The 18,195-nt window shown below is 43.4% G+C and overlaps 1 protein-coding gene across 3 annotated transcripts in view; it reads left to right on the top strand.

Annotated features, from left to right (window-relative positions):
• The window catches only part of ZDHHC8 (zDHHC palmitoyltransferase 8), a 110,645-nt gene that overhangs the window by 77,144 nt on the left and 15,306 nt on the right, over positions 1 to 18,195 (top strand). For all 3 annotated transcript variants that reach the window (XR_014616584.1, XM_084217213.1, XM_084217212.1), the window contains exons 2-5: positions 8,045 to 8,166; positions 11,489 to 11,646; positions 15,016 to 15,188; positions 16,381 to 16,483. Coding sequence is in view for 2 of the 3 variants with exons in the window: in XM_084217213.1 (XP_084073339.1) it covers positions 8,045 to 8,166; positions 11,489 to 11,646; positions 15,016 to 15,188; positions 16,381 to 16,483 (556 nt within the window). In the remaining variant the exon portion in view is untranslated. The remainder of the gene's footprint in view (positions 1 to 8,044; positions 8,167 to 11,488; positions 11,647 to 15,015; positions 15,189 to 16,380; positions 16,484 to 18,195) is intronic.

Here is an 18,195-nt window from a genome sequence, read left to right on the forward strand (position 1 = left end):
ACAGGGATGAAGACAATAGAGAAACAGGAGAACGTCCTTCAGCCAGGGAGGAGCTATCCTGTGCCTTTTTTCCATCTTGGGGTCTGGCAAATGCAATTCCTTCTATCCACCAAAAAACTGTGTTACTGATTGCTGAGAGGTCTGGAAGGTCACGAGAGTCACTTGTGGTGACCAAATAAACCATGTTCTTCATTACTCAGGGAAATGGGATCTGGAGGACTCAGGATGAGGGGCTGTCCTTTTTAGCACTGCTGTAGTCAATGTGACATTCATTTCATAGTTCTGATGTTTACAAATTGGAAGCACAGGTTTACATTCCAAATGGTGTTTTCAAAAATGCTCAGAAAAACTCAGCTTGTGTAGTGTTGTGTGTCCCTTTCAGACACTGTCAGGTATTTTCTCCCCTCTCTGGACACTGGCCTGGGCAGCTGGACTGTCATTATTGCTGAAGTGGTGCACATGGGAACATAGGGCAGTGCAGCCTCATGCACTGAGAACTCTGCTGTGTTACAAATTACTGGTTCATACAGCATCTTGGAGATAATTCTCTGATTTCCCATTTAGCAAGATTTCCATGGCTTGATGACTCCTGTGACCTTTGGAATGGGCTGGAAGTCATTCAGCTCTTGCACTGCATCGATGCCTGTGGCCAGCCCCGTGCAGACAGGACAGCACAGGACTGTTACTGAGCTCCTTCTTTTGCTAACCAAGTGGATTTAAAACTTTCAGCGTGACAGGGCAACTAGTGTCTCTCCTGCTGTGGCTGTTTTGCAGTTAGTCCTTATTGCCTTTCTCTTCTGTCATGACCCAGCATCACCCATGTACTCAGCTCTCTTACTGGCTGCTGGAAAAAGCAGAGTTCATTTCCAGCTGCCCAGCATGGTATTAATAAAAGGTTGCTGCACGTCTGAGAAGCCCTGGATTACACTTGTCCTTGCCTCTTCCAGCTTATGTGGCATTTTAGCCTTTGCAAAGTCCAGGATTGAAAAAGCAAACAAAATGTGTTAGACTCTGGATTTGTGCGCTCCGTGTGCCTGCACCCAGAATCTGCTCTGATTTGCCCAAGCACTGGCAATTGGCTCCTTTCCTGAGGCACCAGAGCATTCTCTGCTGCTTGGAGTGATGCTGCTCACAGCCCATTAGACACTTGAAGTGCCATGAAGACCTACTGCCTCACTTTGCTGTGAGCATCATCCTTCTCCTCAGACAAAAATGTTCCTGTGTGCTCTGAAATGCAGCCTGGCTGTGCCCCAGATCAGTGTGCAGTGGATGCCTTCCATTTGAGGTGCAAACCAAGAGCTGGGCATTTCAAGTGCTGCTGCACTATTACAGCATATTCCTTTACAGGTACATCAAAACCTCTGTCCTGGACCTTCCTGTATGTCAGTAAGTGCAAACTGACTCTGAGTAGGGCCTTAGCTGCCTGCAGGACCGTGCACATTTCAAGCAGTGTGTAGAGCAGGATTTTGCTGGGTTGCTGTGTATTTGCAGGTGAGCCCAGCCCCTGCCTGCCCAAGCCCTGCTCTGAGCAGTGTGAGAGCAGCTCCTGGCAGTAGCCAATGGCTTGGCTACAACTGAAGTGGCTCTTTCAGGTTCCTGGACTCACTGAGTGTGCAGAGAGCATCTCTGCAAGGCCTGAGCACTGAGTCCAGCCCAGCCCAGGCCTATCTGCTGGCCATGCACACCATGTGAAGTCACACAGTGTCACACAGCACCTGCTGCCCACTGGCTGCAGGGTCAGCCTGTACCTGGACAATAGGTCTGGGGTGGCTGGACAGCTTCTGAATGTGAAGGTGATGGGTGAGTTTGCACCTGTGGTGGTCTCACTCAGATTGGGTTGTTGGTATTCTTGTTCCTTCTCTGTGTTTCTCCCACATTAGTTCACATGACAATACTGGCTTTTCTCAGATATTTGAAGACTGTTAAAAAAGGTAGGAAGGGAACAGGATCCAGAGCTTTCAGGCAGCTTTGTGAAAAGGGTAGATTGTGTTTTACTTTGGGGGTGATGTATAGCCCGGATAAGATTTTTCACCAAGGACCATTACATCTCAAGTTGGCTTTTTAATTGATTTAGCTCCTCTGATCTGTAAGTTGCCAGACATGAACCACTGGCCTTCGGATGGAGTCCAGAGTGTAATGGAAAGTTCACTGAAACCCCATCAGCTCTTGTTAAACCTGAGTGAATTCCAGCCCAGCACATTTCTGGTGAATAATTAAACACAGTTAAGCAGGTGATGGATTTGAACCTCTCTCTCTAGTGTTCATCTGTATTTCAGTGAGCAAGGGACTCATGAAATTAATGAGGTTTTTGGTGGTGGGATTTGGGGTGATTTTTTGCCTCTTCTGCTGGATAGCTGTACCTGAAAGCTCAGGGTAGATGTTTTGGTAGGTCCTGTTTATCACCAGTGTGAGCTGTTCTTTGTAGCAGTCAGCTCTCATCATTTACTGCTTTTCAGTAATAAATTTTCCAGTATTTACTTGTCCTTTTCCCATTTTTTGGTAACATTTGGATTTGTTATCCTTTACTTTGATATCACTTTCTGTCAGTAGAACTGCCATACTCACAGTGAGAGTGTAGTGCTATGGCAACGATGTATTATCTGCAGTCTTGCCAATGAGTAAGATATGGTGCAGAAATTAGTTCACTTATCAAAATCTGATGTGCAGAGCTGAGCAAAGAACCTGGCAGTCCAGAACCTCCTGCTATTTTCACAAGACCTGCTGTTCTGTTTCACATTGGTTATGACACTCACATAAATTCTCTCCTGACTGTTTCCAGTGATGCCTTGTTAAACCTACAGATGTCTCAGCACCTTGGAAAATATTTTTAGATGTACAATAATCTTCATGCTATCTTTGATAGTGACAAAAAATGGAAAATGAGCAATTTTTTTTTCTTCTGTAACTATTCCAGAAAGGTACTTTTCTGTAATGTCAGGGTAGGAAAAAATCATATAAATAGAAAAATCTCACCCAGACTGGGAAATGTGAGAAACGTTTTAGATTAACACCGCTAAAGACTAAGAGAGCTCTGCCCTTTTCTGCTCTGTGGTGCAGACTGGGCCATGCACAGCCTTCAGGATGTGTCTTGCACCTTCTCTGTTCCACATACAAACTGGTGGAATGGTCTTTAAAGTACAGTGTTTACATCCAACTCCAAACCCTTCTACAGTGTGGGTGTTCAGAATCAGACAGTTGACAGCCCTTTCATTTATGTTCCAGCGGGTGCAGTGCTGGTTGAGGGGGACTTTTGCCTCTGTGGACCTGTCCCTGCTCTAGTGGGTCCTCTCAGCCTTCCTGACTGCTTTGCCTTACAGGATAGGGCAGCTTTTGGAAAACCCAGGATATTGGTTCCAGCTCCTAGGGTTGATATTAGAAATGTTAAATCTTTGGTTAGATGATTAGGAATTGTTTATATGGATTTTACAGTGCAAACATCTTCTTAGCAGTCAGGGTTTGGCTAGAAACTCTTGGAAAGGAGTCAGGGACAGGCTTCTATGGTCTTTGGACATTGTTTGAAAGTTTCCAGTGTAATTAGTATTTGTTCTTAGTCAAATTATGTTTGCTTGTTGACCCCTCTTATCTAATTAGTCCCTACTTTGCTGAGCTGCTTCTACTTGCATGCACTGAATCAGCTATTCCACATTACTCTTTTACTACTGTAGTGGCAGAAGTACATTTGAGCTAAGAGATGCTTTCTTTTCTGTGTTGTCACCCCATGCCTTGTGATTCATGGAAAAATAAATTGTTTTGTTGTGCATCAGCCATCTGTTTGAGGCTGAGGGGAAGGATGTGTGGTAATCTCAGATCAAATATTAGGTGCAGCTGAGCAGCCATTTAAAACATCCTTGAGAGTCTTCTTGTTAGGGGTGGCTAAGTGTCCAAACTTGGATGCCCATCTCTTGAGGTTCCCACATCTCTGTGCACTGCACAAGCAGCTTCAGGAGAGGGCAGGGTTGTGACCTCCTGCCCCATGTCCTTCTCCTTGTCTCTGGCCTCCAAACATGCTCACAAGTGCTTGTGGTGCTGCAGGCAGATGTAAAATGAACCAGCCCCATTTGCTGGCTAAATCACAGACCCATCCTCACACCACTGCCCCATTCAGGGGAGGCTGCTGGGTGCCCAGAGCTGCCTCCAGGAAGACAAACACCACAGCCACCAGCCTGGCCCTGACAGAGATCTTTAAGACTTTCAGACTCTCTGCCCTGCCGTGGGGAAGGTGGTCTGACAGGGGTTTGGTCTCATTTGCAGAATATGTAACTGGGGTGGCTGGGGGGAGTAGGTGACTTTTGATGGCTTGTGGGCCAGTGTCAGAGCCAAGACTAGAACCTGGTTCTTAAAGTCCCAGGCTCCATTCTCTGTGGCCTACTGTCTCTCTAACAATGTTTTAATGAAAAATGCAAAATATTAATTTAGAGCAGGATTCAAGAAAAGTGTCGTATTCAATTATTTAATCATAGGTGAACTATAATTGTAAGACATAAACATGTCTTGCTACAAGCACCAGGCAAAAAAGCAGAAAGGATTATTTGTTGTTTAATTTAGCAGGGGAAGGCAGCTGATCATGCTAAGTCTATCTGACACCTAGCAAGTTGTGTGATCCTATTTGTTAATCTTTTTAACTTTCCGTTTTATTAGGATAGGGTTTCAAGAGCAAATAGGATAAATGAGATTAAATCTGTCGCCCTGAATTACTCTCCACTGAGTTATGAACAGAATCACTCTGTGTCAGAGAAGTATAATTATGAGGGAAATGTTGCCTGTGTAATTGTGTGCTTTGTTTGGGAAAATTTGAGATCTGTAATTATCCCCATGGTGGCATGTGCTGGCTCTGAACCTCTGCAGTAAACAAAGCCAAGGGAAGTTTCTCTTTGGAGCAGTCCTTGATGCAGTATGGCTGGTACCTGCAACATTACCCTGCAGGTCATCTGGTTCAAGGGAGGGATCCAAATTAACTTGGAATAGGACACACATTGTACAATTACTTTGTCTCAGAGAAAAATCTGGTGGTGCTCCATTAGGGGATTATACACTGGTCCTGGCTCTATGTAATTGATGTAGCCCTATAAAAGTTGTGGTACCTTTCTTGATATATAATTCTACTGTGAGATGAGTTGAAGACACAAAACTGTAGCCTCTTGAAATTTTGGGTTCACCAGCCAAAGAAAGTTTTACATCCCATGTGCTGTTTTCTGGATTCACAACAACTTCTGTTAGGAAAAAGAAAAGGTACAGTTCAACAATAATTATTCATATATAATAGGCACACTTGCTGCTGGAAGTAGATCTCCTGGAGAGAGAATATGCACAAAGTAAAAAGAAACTTGCTACAGGTCCTGCTTCAACACTTCTGCAGCTTTCTTCTTGAGGCAGAGGGGCAGAAGCCAGGCTTTCACATGATGGATTAGTGATAAAACAACCTGCAAGGCTCAGATCAGAATTTCTGTTCTTTTGCCCAGAATCATACTTGCATTAGTGTGGTGCAGGAAGGCTGCATCATTTTGGTGAATCCAATTGGAATTTTTTTTTTTCAGACCTCTTTACAGTTATGAGCCAGGATTGGATCTCCACATCTGTTTTTATTGGCCAGCCTAGTTTACAAATGAGGCCCCTTTTGTCCCATCTAATTTTATGTAATCTGTGATGCTGCATAACAATTCTGGGAAGAAGAAATGGAAGGATTGTGAACTGACCTTGTGGCTAGTATGTACAGTGACTCACTCTTTTCTTTATTTCAACTTCCGTGAAGTCTTTTCAGATACACTGTTTACCCATTGAATGAGCTGTGCAGTTTATCTTATGGCTAAAATTCTTCCTAATATTTTGATATATTTGTTGGGAACATGACAAAATAAATCACAGATGAGAATGTTAAAAAATGCTTGCATTAATCATCTGAGACAGTCTCTCTCATTATAATCTCGTTCAGAGTAACTAGTTATCTGTAAGAAAGGGTTTCCTGTCCCTTGATTTGCCAACCTACGTGACTTTACTGCCAAGGACATCTCTCCTCCATGCTTGACAAGCAATGGGTAACTTCATAATCTTTCTCTGTGTAGGCAATTTCTTCATGGGAAGAAATTAAGTCAGTCATGCCCATTACTGAATCTAATTTTACTATAATTTAGAGGGAAGAACTCTTCCCTGAGTAGAATTGATTTTATAACCGCTTACTTCAGGACTTATTTTGCTTTTCTCCGGAGGATGTGGCAGAAGCCGTTGTTAGTGGCAGGCCTGCAGTTTGCTTGGCAAGGTCACTGCAGCAGCACCTTTCCTGGCAAGTGAGAAACTTGTGCCTTGCTTTGGTTTGCAGTCATCAGCAGCTGCTCTGAGGCAAACTAAGCAAGGCAGCAAGTCAGTAGGAGCTCACTACTTGCTGAAATTCACCCTTTTGGGAAACAAGAGGTTCCTAGGGTAGGTACCTCCTGGAGTCAAGCTGTCTTTGGCTGTTTTTTTTACCTTCTCCCTCCAAGCCTGGAGGTTTGGCCCTGGCCACAGATGTGTCTTGCTCATGGCTTTACAATTCATTCACCCTGGGTAGGACTTGTCCATCTTCTCCTCAGTCCAGGCTAGGCTGAGTGGAGCACACACAAGGAAAGGTCCTTTTAAAACCTGTTTGCAGCAGTGCAGTGATAAAAGCCCAGCTGTGAAGAGGTGGGGAGTGCAAAACAATCTCCTTTTGCCTGCCCACAAAGAAACAGGAGAAGAAAACGTGGTGACTTCCTAACACTGGTCACAAGAGGATGTTTGACAGTGTCCTTCAAGGTCAGTAACACCATTGTCAGCTGTTCAGAACAGCCTCTTAGCAGCAAACCCAGTGCAAATTCGTGGAAGAAGGCTGCTTGCTTGTTGTTTTCTCCTTGTTTGCTCAGGCTTCAGCCTGGCAGACAATCAGACCCAACTGTAGATGTAATGCAGGCAAAATACCAGAAGACATGGGCCAGAGTGTGCTTTATGCTAATGGCAGCAGGCATTGCTGAATGTCTGCCTGCTCAGCAGCCTTGGAAGAGTCCTTGGCTGTCAAGACAAGTGGAAATCTAAGGAGCAACTCAGTGAGGGGTCTTTTTTTCAATTACATACTTTGACCCACATTCTTCCTTACTTATATTTGCAAGTATCATGAGATTGATCAGATTTTTCTCTTCAGTGGCCCTGTAACACCAAGCCTCCTCCTGCAGACAGGAGAAATGCATTTGGTGGGGTGTTCAGGGGTTGTGAATGGCTGAGTGAATGCACACTGCTTTTTATTTGGTGAAGCTGCCTGTAAGGCAGGCTCTTTTCTGCCTCATCATGCCCTTCTCTGCTGGTGGGAAGTGTTCTTTGCAGTTTGAACAATTTTCCTCTAATTAACAGGCATTTTCCAAACCCCTTCCCAAAGTCTCCTACTCCTTTACCCTTTATCCTCAATTCCTCTCAGTTACACTCACTGGGTAAGCAACAAATCTTTCTGGTGCTTCTGAACATTGTTCACATGGCATATGCCATCTACTTTCTTTTTGATATTGCATTTTCTGCTGACACCTGCAAAGCCTGGTCTGACAAAACTTTCCCTCAAGGAGAAGTTTTGTAGTGTTGGTTCTGAGTGTTAAAAACCATGGAAGCTTAGTGAGAAGCAAATGTGATTCTCTTTGCCCCTGCTTCGGGGATCAATAGTTTGAATCCTATTGTGCTTTACACCAGGGAAAATTGAAAGTAACCCGAGCTGCAACAAGGCAGTAGAGAAGGTAAAAGAATTGCAACAATGGGATGAAGCTGCTGCACAGAGTGGTAAAACGCCAGGTTGCAGATAAAGCAATAGGGTGGCAAAGCCCTGTGAGCCCTGTGAACAATCAGGGCTTTCTGTGCTCTGGCACAAAGCAGCTTTACAGAGGGTGTTGCAGTGATCACTGAAACTGGCTCTGTGGAAATTTCTGTTACATTGCAAATTCAGCCTTGCTGCATGGCTGGGCTGGCCCAGAGTACTTCTCTGTGTCATGGTAGTGAGTGGGAAGAAACCATAGGTTACAGCTGAAAGAGCCTTACCCATAACTCTTCTTCTCCACAGGTGCCCCTGGTTGACAAAAGCCATCTCCCCAGCCATCCCAGTGTACAATGGACTCGTCTTCTTGTTTGTGCTGGCAAACTTCAGCATGGCAACTTTCATGGACCCTGGAGTTTTCCCACGAGGTAACAGAAATGGAATGGTTGCAGGGGTGGGGGGAGGGGGGACATTGAAAGTCCAAGCCAAAGGAGGTGCCAGGTATCCAAACACACAAGTTGCTGATTAATCTTGTAGACTTTATTTATTTATTTACTATACTTGACTGTCATTAGGGGGTGGGATGGCAGTGAAATGCTGGGCACCCTCCAGCTCCCTTCTGAGCTCCTGGGTGTCCTCACACTTGCTCAGACTGGCGCTCGAGGGCACAGGGTTGTGTAGAATGGTTCTCCTTGGACAGCTCTCCTGAGTGATGTGATTTTGATTGCTATCCCCTCTGTCATGCTGGCACACTGGATTTAAGTCAATGTCTTCACAATAGGTAGCAGAGCATGGCAGAGGGGAGAGGCTAAACTTCCTGCAAGTTTCATCAAAGCAGTCCTTCCAGAATACCTTAAAAGAAATGCAGAAGCATTGAATGCTAGAACAGATAATGATTAAGGCTTGCCTTAGAGTGTCTAAAAATGTATACATTTAGAAAGATATTCCTGCTTAAATTAGTACTGATTCACAGCTGATTAAATAGGATAGAGATCACTCAGCTTTTGTAATGGGAACCACAGTGCAGCTATCTTTTTTAACACATCCTAATGAGAGAATTATCACCTCATTTTATCTGTCTTCCAATAATTATTCACATGCAGTTTGCAGCAGAGACTGCTCTAGGCAGTCTGTCTAAACCAATGGATCTGTGCTGTCTGCAAGCTGTGCTTCTTCACCTCTATTCACCAAGTTCAGTGTCTGTTTTGAATTGCTACCTGACAAGAGCAAGGTACCAGTCCTGCTGGTTTCCCTGAATAGCAAGGCCGGGCTTCTCCAGGTACCATGGTCTAATAATGAGCATCTCTCTGCCATTCCTCTCAGCTGAAGCTTCTGAACCCCTGATTAAGTGTTGCAGCACTCCAGTTAAGGAAATTATTGTGTGTAAAGGTGATCTAAGGCAGAGGCAAGATTCAATCACTTGTGTAAGATCAACTGATACACTATATAGGTACTTAAAGCTACAAAGGCTAGTGACTTTCAAAAGAACTTTTGCAGGTGGAGTTTTAAGGAGTTTCCTGGACTTGTTAGTTTCTTTATCTCAGCAGAGATAGCAGTGGTTAATTAAACATTAAATATTACCAGTCTGAGAATCCAGTGTTTGTGCAGGGCAGTTCCCTCAGAGCAGAGGTGGACATCACCAGGCCCTGCGAGTGATCAGTGCTGAGTGTATTGTCAGTTCATACCTCCCTCTGGGCTTCTCTAACTTCCTTTTGCAAACAAGTTCTTCATTTTGGACTTTGCATTTAAGGAAGAAACACATGGGGAGACCAAACAGAAACTTTCTCACCACCTTCCCTCCCATCCTATCTCCCTTTATACAAGGGAGTCAGAAGCAAACAGGAGTTCCTAAAGTTCACCCCTCTACTGTCTCTCACTTCATTTGTGGCCTTGGCCTTGCATCTCTGTGCCTGTTCCTTGTCAAGAAGATGCTGGGAGCAAGGGGAGAGAAAAGACATGGAATTCATCCTGGGAGGAGGCAATGGAGTAGGAGTTTAGATATGTGAAGGAAGCAAACTGATAAGGGAAAAAGATGGAAAAGACTATAAATACCAGTGCTGGGAGGAAAGAAGAGCAGATGTTATTTCAGATCACAAGTGTGCATGTGAAAAAAAGCTTATCACCACCCCACGCCACCCGCAGAGCTGCCAGCGCAAGGAGTTCAGGAATTGTAGGAGTGACTTAAAATGAATACACAATCACTCTATTTGCTTTCTGCTGTTGAAATTAGGTTCAGTCTTCTTGGTTTTCAAGCTTCTTAGCACATTTCTGATAGTTAGGAATTTACTTCAAAACCAAAACAACAAATAAGTAGTACAAAAGCTGAGACTCTAATGAAATCACACCATTCCTTAAGGAAGCCATCAAAAATCTGTTAGAAAAATATGAGACCTGGCTGCTCCATGTCAGTGGATCAGTGTATGAGAATCTGTGTAGTAAGATACATTCCTTTGTTAATGTATTCTTCTGCTCAGGTCTGTGGAAACTGGAAATAAGCACATTTCTAGCTATATTATATGAGCTTGCAGGTCTGGTAGATAGAACTTGGCCTGTGGGGGGAAATGATAAAAGTTGGGCTGCAGAAACCCAGCTTGTTGAAGAGGAACTTAATCAAACTCACAGCTCTGTTACTCATTTTTAATTTATTTTTTTTCTTAAATTTGTTGGCTCTCTGAATCTTTCTGGTATGAATCAGTATTGGCTCTGTGTGAGTGAATTTCTGGTAATACACCAGAATGAATGAGTAGGAAAGGAAGTATCAAGTAACTGAAATTGGGGCTGCCTTGAAAAATCTGATTTACAGTCTAGGCTGAGACTGGCAGTGTTTTTTGCTGGCTAATTATACCAACTACAATCAGCTTTCAGTATTTTTGATGTGGATCTGTTTTGTACAAACTCTGTTTGAATTTTGCAAAAGGAACATGTTTAAATGCATGTAGGTATATATAATATGCAGACTTTTTGTCAGCATAGTCAGATTTTTTATGAGAGCTTAAATGGTTTGACTGTTCTGACTGTTTTCATCTGCCTACATGTATTACACAGCTTGGGCAGGTTTATAATGGTATTGGAGAACCTAAAGACTGTATTTATAGAAGTGCCTAAGGGATTTAGAGTCTGGCTCTCTCTAAGAGTCCCACTGACTAGTTAGGAAGGAAAATTATAGGGAATGGTGCCAGTACAGCACTCAGCTTCCACACACAAACATTAATCCAGAGAATACTCTTGCAGATAAATACTGCAGCTGAGCCAGATCCTAAGCTCATCTAGGTGAAGGGAGAAATTCCCTCTGAAGTCAATGGAAATTGGATCATGATAACACATCTAGAGAAGATTTAATATAGAACTGCATGACACTAATTGATGCTCCTCTGGGACAACATTATCAAATTCCACCTAATTTGGAGCCAGTCAACCAATGCCAGCTGCACTATAATGTTTAACCAGGTGTTAAATAGATGTGAACTTCTTAGATTTTCTGTCAGGAGGAAACAAATAAAGATCACAGGAATCTAAAATAATATTTTTTCTTCCCAGTATATGTCTGTTATAGTTTGGGGTTCTTTTTGTGCGTTTATTTTTAAATGGACTCTTTTCTTAAACAGAGCAGAGGTGATAAACCATCTGTCCTCTGCACTGTCCCCAGTAAGGGCACTGTGCAGTGTCCCTGTGTCCCAGGCACTGACAGGATTAGCTCTTTTCTCCTTGCCCTGTGCTCCCTGCACTAACTCTGAGTTTTGCGTTGAGCAGCAGACGAGGATGAGGATAAGGACGACGACTTCCGCGCGCCGCTGTACAAGAACGTGGAGATCAAAGGAATCCAAGTACGGATGAAGTGGTGCGCCACCTGCCACTTCTACCGCCCGCCCCGCTGCTCCCACTGCAGCGTCTGCGACAACTGCGTGGAGGTAACGCGCCTGGGCTGCCCCACGGGCTCGGGGCTTGCCCCTGCTGCTGGGAACAGGCTGCTGGGCTGCCCCAGAGTTCCAGTTCTGGGCAGTTCACAGCTGGACTCCTGTCACCGGCCGGGGGTCCATGTACCAATCACAAACGGGACGGGACTGCTGAGGAGCGTGTCTTGAGCTGTTTTATTTCCTATCATCAGTCTCCTTACATGGTTATGACAATGGGAAGATGCCATCAGCTCATATTCTAGGCAGCAGACTAAGAACTTAATGTTACAACTTGCTTTATAAGTTTTTTGACTAATCACACGAAGCAAAAGCATATTGGGGAGTTCTGGGGAGTTCGCAGCTGGACTCCCACTGAGCGGTGCCATTCGAAGCACAGCCCTCAGTTCTGTGTGCTTGTTGTCAGCCCTGTCGCCAGTGGTGATTAAAATAAAAATTTATAATGCTGGCTGCATCTTCCTTGAAGTAGCTAAGGGATTTTGAATGTAAAAAAAGGAGTGAATGGGAGAGTTGGTGGAGAGTTCAAGAGAGCAAGAAATTCAGGGTGAACCATTTCAACTTGTCATGTATGAGTTTAAGGTTCATCATTTAATTTGGTGCAAACTGGTGACAGCATTAGTGGACAAGCAGAGAAGCCACAGTGGTGTGTGAGTTCAGGAGAGCAAAACTCAGAGTTCAGCAAATGGTTCTCCAGTCCATAGAAGGAGCCCATGACTTTGTCAACACCCCAGCTCAGAGCATGAGCTCATTCATGTTTCTAATGTTGATTGCTCTGAATTAGGGGACTTTCTTGATTCTTGTTACCCTTGGGGTCTTGGTGAGTCACACAGGATTTTTAAAAAATAACCCTAAACAGTAAGATGTGCTTTTGGGCTATAAGCATCTCCCAGACATGTAGGTACAGAGCACTGTATTCACAGCAGTGTATTGCCAGGGGACTTTTTATTGCTGAGCTAAAAATTCTACTTCTAAAGGATCGTTTCTGCTGCAAGGTCTATTTTTTTTTTTTAATAGAAAGATGAAATCTTAATATGTCTAAAATGTATTCAGCTGTGCCATTAAAATGAAAGAAATTACTAATCAGAAGGGGAAAAAATACCAGAGTCAGCTGGAACACTGTATACACTACCTTTGTCCTAATCCTCTTTGCCATAAGCAAGGGAATAGTCCCAAAGAGAGCAGCACAGTTAGTGAGAGAAAGGCTGCCTGGATTTATCTTGTGTCAGTCATATATCTAAGTTATAATTATCTGGAAGCAGTGCTAGTAACCATTGATAAATAGGACAAAGCTGTCCTGTTTTGGAAGGCTTTAGAAGGATGTGGGATTTTAGAAGCCTGAGAGTGAGGAGCTGCTAAGGTCCCTGGGTAGAGGGACGTAGCCACAGCTATTTGTAAGTTGTGACACACAGTTTGTTTAGACTGCTGTGAATTGTTGCATAGAGCTGGATTTTTGGTAGAAAACCTGAATCGTACGTTACAAGTTTTAAAACATAAATGTTTTCACTAATTCTAGGTTCTGAGGATTGTTTAGATGATGGTAAATTCTCAGTTGTCCCATGGAGTTTCTTTCTTCTGCCTTCCCCGGTGGCTCAGCATAAAAATTCATTTTCAGGAAATGAAGTTTTCTCAGAAAAAGATTGCTCAAAACTCAGTGGTATAAATGCTTGAAGTTTCATGCTGATGCAAGGCTTCCATGGGAGTCAGTTCTGCAGCAGAAATGAAAATGGGAGGGAATCCAAACTGAACCTGCATAAAATAGCAGAAGGCAAGGTGACTCTGGCTAGCTCTTCATAAGTTCTATTGATAGGTCAGTTGAATGTTCCCTGCTATTCTGGTGCACAAGTAAAGAGCTCTGCTTGTAATTAAATTACTACTGCTGTGGAGGAATGTAGGCAAAAAAATATTAATGACTTCTGAATCAATAAATCATGGCCTTAAACATGTTTTATTGATTCTTGTGATGCTTATTTCGCACTCACCTGTCATATTCTAGAAGAGCTTTGAGACAGTAACAGGAGTGACTCTTCTGGCTTTCCAGGTAGGATCCACTCAGGGTTGTAGTTCACATATTTTCACTGTCAGTCTAGAATGTACAATCAAAATTATTTTCCCAAATATAAAATTTTTGAACGAATTTGATAAAAATGAATAAACAGCAAAGCAGACAGCACTTGCAGAAATAAAACAAAACTTAAAGCATGCTGTTACCAGAGAGATCCAAAATGAATTTGTGACAAAAGTAGTCAGATTTTTGTTTCCTTGAGAAATGTTTGCAGTGAGTACTTACATAGTTTTGTAATTCATAGGTATTTTGGGCTGCATACAGCCAGATTTGCATAACAGACAGATGTTATGTCAGCATTTCAGATATAGCCTGAAATATTTATTCTTAATATATATTTATTCTTAATAATTCTTAATATTTAAGTTGCCCCTGTCATTTTCTAATGTGCTTTGAAAAAGCTCTAATCAGTTTTTTTGTATTTTGTAAATTTTTGGTAAATGCGTTGTACAAAACTGAGAAATACAAAACCCCCTGTGTCATCATTGAGCAGTGCTTAAAAATAGCATTGCCACAAAGTGAAGAATAAACAGTTCATTTGTCAGTGCAATGAATGTGTAATATCTGCTCTGAAGAACACAGAGGTAAGAAGGGTTTATTTCTTGCACCTGATCTTGTCTTCACGTCAGGAATAATCCCATTGGAGACAGTGGATTTACATGCTTACAAAACTGTGTAAAGGCTCTTGGAGGGTGTCTGTGGCTTGCCCTCATTATTAAATCTCCTGTTAAAAGGGATCTGACTTTGTGAGGGACTTTGGACTTGTGTCTGAGACAAATAGTTAGGTTTGGATTCATAACTTAATGGACCTGTGCATAACTTTGCCTCTGTCTGTTCCTGCTGTTCTTTTTCTTTGTGACCTGCTTGGTAAAAAGGTACTTTTGTGTTCAAAAAGGACTCATTGTTGAAAGTGGACTCATTCAGTGATAAATACTGAAACATGGGACAGGGCATTCTGCAGCACTATTGCATCTTCAAACCATTCTAGGCTATAATAACTTCATTGTAATTGACTCATGCTAAGGATGATAAAAATGAGGGCTCCTGCTGCTAGCAGATAAATGGCCTGTCCTTTATGTTTGATATATCCTCTCTTCAAACCCTATAAACACTCAAGTACCTCTCCATGGATAGAGAAACAACTCGGCCCTTAAAAGTCTTATAAAAGACAGTCAAGCATTTTGTAAAGCTGCAGAACTAGTCTGATGTAATTTTACATGACAGTGGTTCAGATTCATCTCTGAGGCAATGTATTTTCTTTCACTGTTTGGATATTTTTCCCTATCTCTCCCTTTCTTTACAAGGATTTTGACCATCACTGCCCATGGGTCAACAATTGCATAGGACGGAGGAACTACCGCTATTTTTTTCTCTTCTTGCTGTCCCTAAGTACACACATGGTTGGAGTGTTCACCTTTGGGCTCATCTTCGTCCTGAACCACATGGAAAAGCTGGGAGCAGCTCACACTACCATTACGTATCCTTCCTGCTGGTCTTTCCAGACTCAGGGTGAACTGAGGAAAATGGGCAAGAATGAATCTGAGTATTTGTCCTCCGGGAGCTGGTGGAGCCTCTCCTGATCCCCCACTGCTCTCCTCCTGTAAATGCTCAGTGCAGGTTTTCCTCTGTTCCCATTGTACCTGTGGGAGCATGGATTGCTCCAGAAACTGTAGGTGACCCTTTGTCTTTCTCAATCTTTGTCATGACAGCCCAGCAGAAGGATGAGCTGCCTCCCTGAATTTAACTTACAAGCAGGTGTAGCTCTCAACTGCTGCTTGCTGTATTTAAAATTCTGTTGCTGTGCTTTGGAGCAGAGTGTGCTTCTGGAAGTGTGTGCTTCTGGAAGTGTGTGCTCCTGGAAGTGTATGCTAGTGTAACACATGAATTGCTGGCTCTGATGGGGTGATACTACTCTTGATAGGTCAGTGCAGAATATTCTTTACAAGGTAGAAAGGTAGAGCCAGAATCACTGAGTTCACATTACTTTTTAACCATCTCAAGGGTGAGGACCCAGACTAGGAGCAGATGGACTTAACTTTGAGATGAAATTTAATTAGACCTTGCTAAAGGTGAGGAATACTCTGCACTCATGAGACCACATCTGGAGTGCTGTACCAACATCAGAAGGATGTGGAACTGCTGGAGCAAGTCTAGAGGAGGCCACGGAGGTGCTCAGAGAGTCCCTCTGCCCTGGAGACAGGCTAGGAGAGTTGATGTTGTTCAGGCTGGAGAAGAGAAGGCTGTAGGGAGTCCTGAGAGCCCTTTCCAGTGCCTAAAGGTGCTCCAGGGGAGCTGGAGAGGGACTTTGGACAAGGGTCTGGAGTGAAAGGAGGGGGAGCAGCTTCAACCTGAAAGAGGGCAGGTTTAGATGAGGTATTAGCGTGAAGTTCTTCACTATGAGGCCCTGGCACAGGTTGCCCAGAGAAGCTGTGGCTGCCCCTGCATCCCTAGAAGTGTCCAAGGCCAGGTTGGACAGGGCTTGGAGCAGCCTGGGATAATGAAATATGTCCTGACAACAGGGGAGTTGGAACTAGGTGATCTTTAGGGTCCCTTCTAACCCACACCATTCTATGACACTCCCCTCTTTTTTTTTCTCCTTTTCCTCTCCCTGTCTTTCACAGACCCTTTTTCCCTTCCCTCATCTCAGTTTCTTTAACTCTTGCATACAGAATGGCTGTCATGTGTGTGGCTGGGTTGTTCTTTATCCCAGTCATTGGTCTCACTGGCTTCCACATTGTCCTAGTGGCCCGAGGGCGCACCACCAATGAACAGGTAAGAAGCAATCCTTTCTATGGTGCTGAGGTGGGAAGTCAGCTTGGGTAAAGCTAAAGATGGTCCAAATCTTACCAGTAATGCTTTTATTGGAGCTTCTCTGAAGATCTAGGAAGGTTGCTTCTTTTTTTATTTTCAGATTTTTTTTTTTAATACACTGCAGGCAAAGATTTCCCTTTTTTGGCCACAGAGCATCACCCCAGGCTTATTTATTATTTAAAATCTACTCATGACCTTGAAATAGATTTTATGTGGTAAGTACCATCAACCCCAGAAGTTCAAACTTTATGAGTCAGACTGAACAACCCATAAGATTGTGTGAAACAGAAGGGAAAAGATTGAATCACTTGCCCTCTCTCCTGGTATTTTGAACTACCCCAGCAAGCCCTCACTGCCCATGATAGGGTCTGAGTTAGCTCTTTGTCTCCCTCTGGGTCTCTTGTTCTCATGCATATGAATTCACACACACAGAGTGCTGCTGGACCCAGCTTGCTCTGCTTCTCCAAACCAAGTGCCAACATGACACCTTGTGCCAAAAAGCCTGGAAAACTCCAGTTCCCCTGCAGTTGCTCAAATGTCCATGACCCACAGTCCCTGTGATTGATGCAGACCTGCATTCATGTGCACATTAATGGTGTGGCTGATAGAGATCAATGTGATGGGATCAATAACAGTTCACTGCCACCCCAAGGGACAGTTTGCAGGTGTGGCACTGGTCTCAGCCTTCATCCCAAGGCTCATGAATTCTGTGCATTCCAGTGCTTTATCCTTCTGCAGCTCCAGCTCCAAAGTGCCCCTCACATCTGGGGTTTTTTTTCACATTTTTCCCCACCACACTTCTTTTCCCCTGTGGTTTGGGGTTTTTTTTTCAGATGGGTTTTTGCTGCCCTTGCTCCCATGGGTGCCCTGCAGCTCCCACTGAGCTGTTTTAGCTGTCCTGGGGGCTGATGGCTCCATGCTGTGGAGCTGTCTGGCTCCTGGGCAGGCTGTGAATGATGAAAACATCTGTCTGAGGCCAGGCCCTCGTAAACTGAGATGACATTGTCTCCATCCCACAAGAGACAATAAAAACTCTTATCCAGAAGAGTGTGGGAGGTTTACATAAGCAAGGATTCTGAAGTCATCCTGAACAGTTGCCTAACATGGCCTTTGAACAAAGCAAGCTTCCATAGCTGCCATCTTCAAATGCTTTTCTCTGTCCTGCTCAGAATCATCTGCTCTTCATTTTAAAATTAATTTTGGCCAAGTATTAGATTTGATAGTGCTAACAATAGTAGCATGAAACACAGGGCATTTTGGTCTCATAGCCCAAATCGTGGTTTGCCTTAGGCTTGTCTTTGTGCAGTTATATAAACTCTCCATGAAAATTTTAGGCTCAAAAAGAAGGAAATCTTTAACTTTAAAAAATGTAAAATTTAACTTCATGTGTTTGTGGCTGCACTAGAATTTAGAAAGGTTGAGGATTTTTCTGTGATCAAAATAACCATTGGAAAATGTATCCTAGCTTGGTTTGGTTTCCTGAGCTACCAAGCCACTTGAGATTTATTACATCTTTCCATGCCATTTTGAAAATTAAATATAATCTGGTCTTAATTTCTGCTTAGTCATATGTAGGGGTTATCTGTAACTGAAGGATGGATGTTCCCAGCCCTGAGGTCCTTGCAGAGGAAGCATATCTATGTAATTAGGGCACCAGACCAGGAGAGATGCAT

The sequence above is a fragment of the Fringilla coelebs genome (assembly GCF_963513975.1).
Source record: "Fringilla coelebs genome assembly, chromosome: 17".
NCBI lineage: Eukaryota > Metazoa > Chordata > Aves > Passeriformes > Fringillidae > Fringilla > Fringilla coelebs.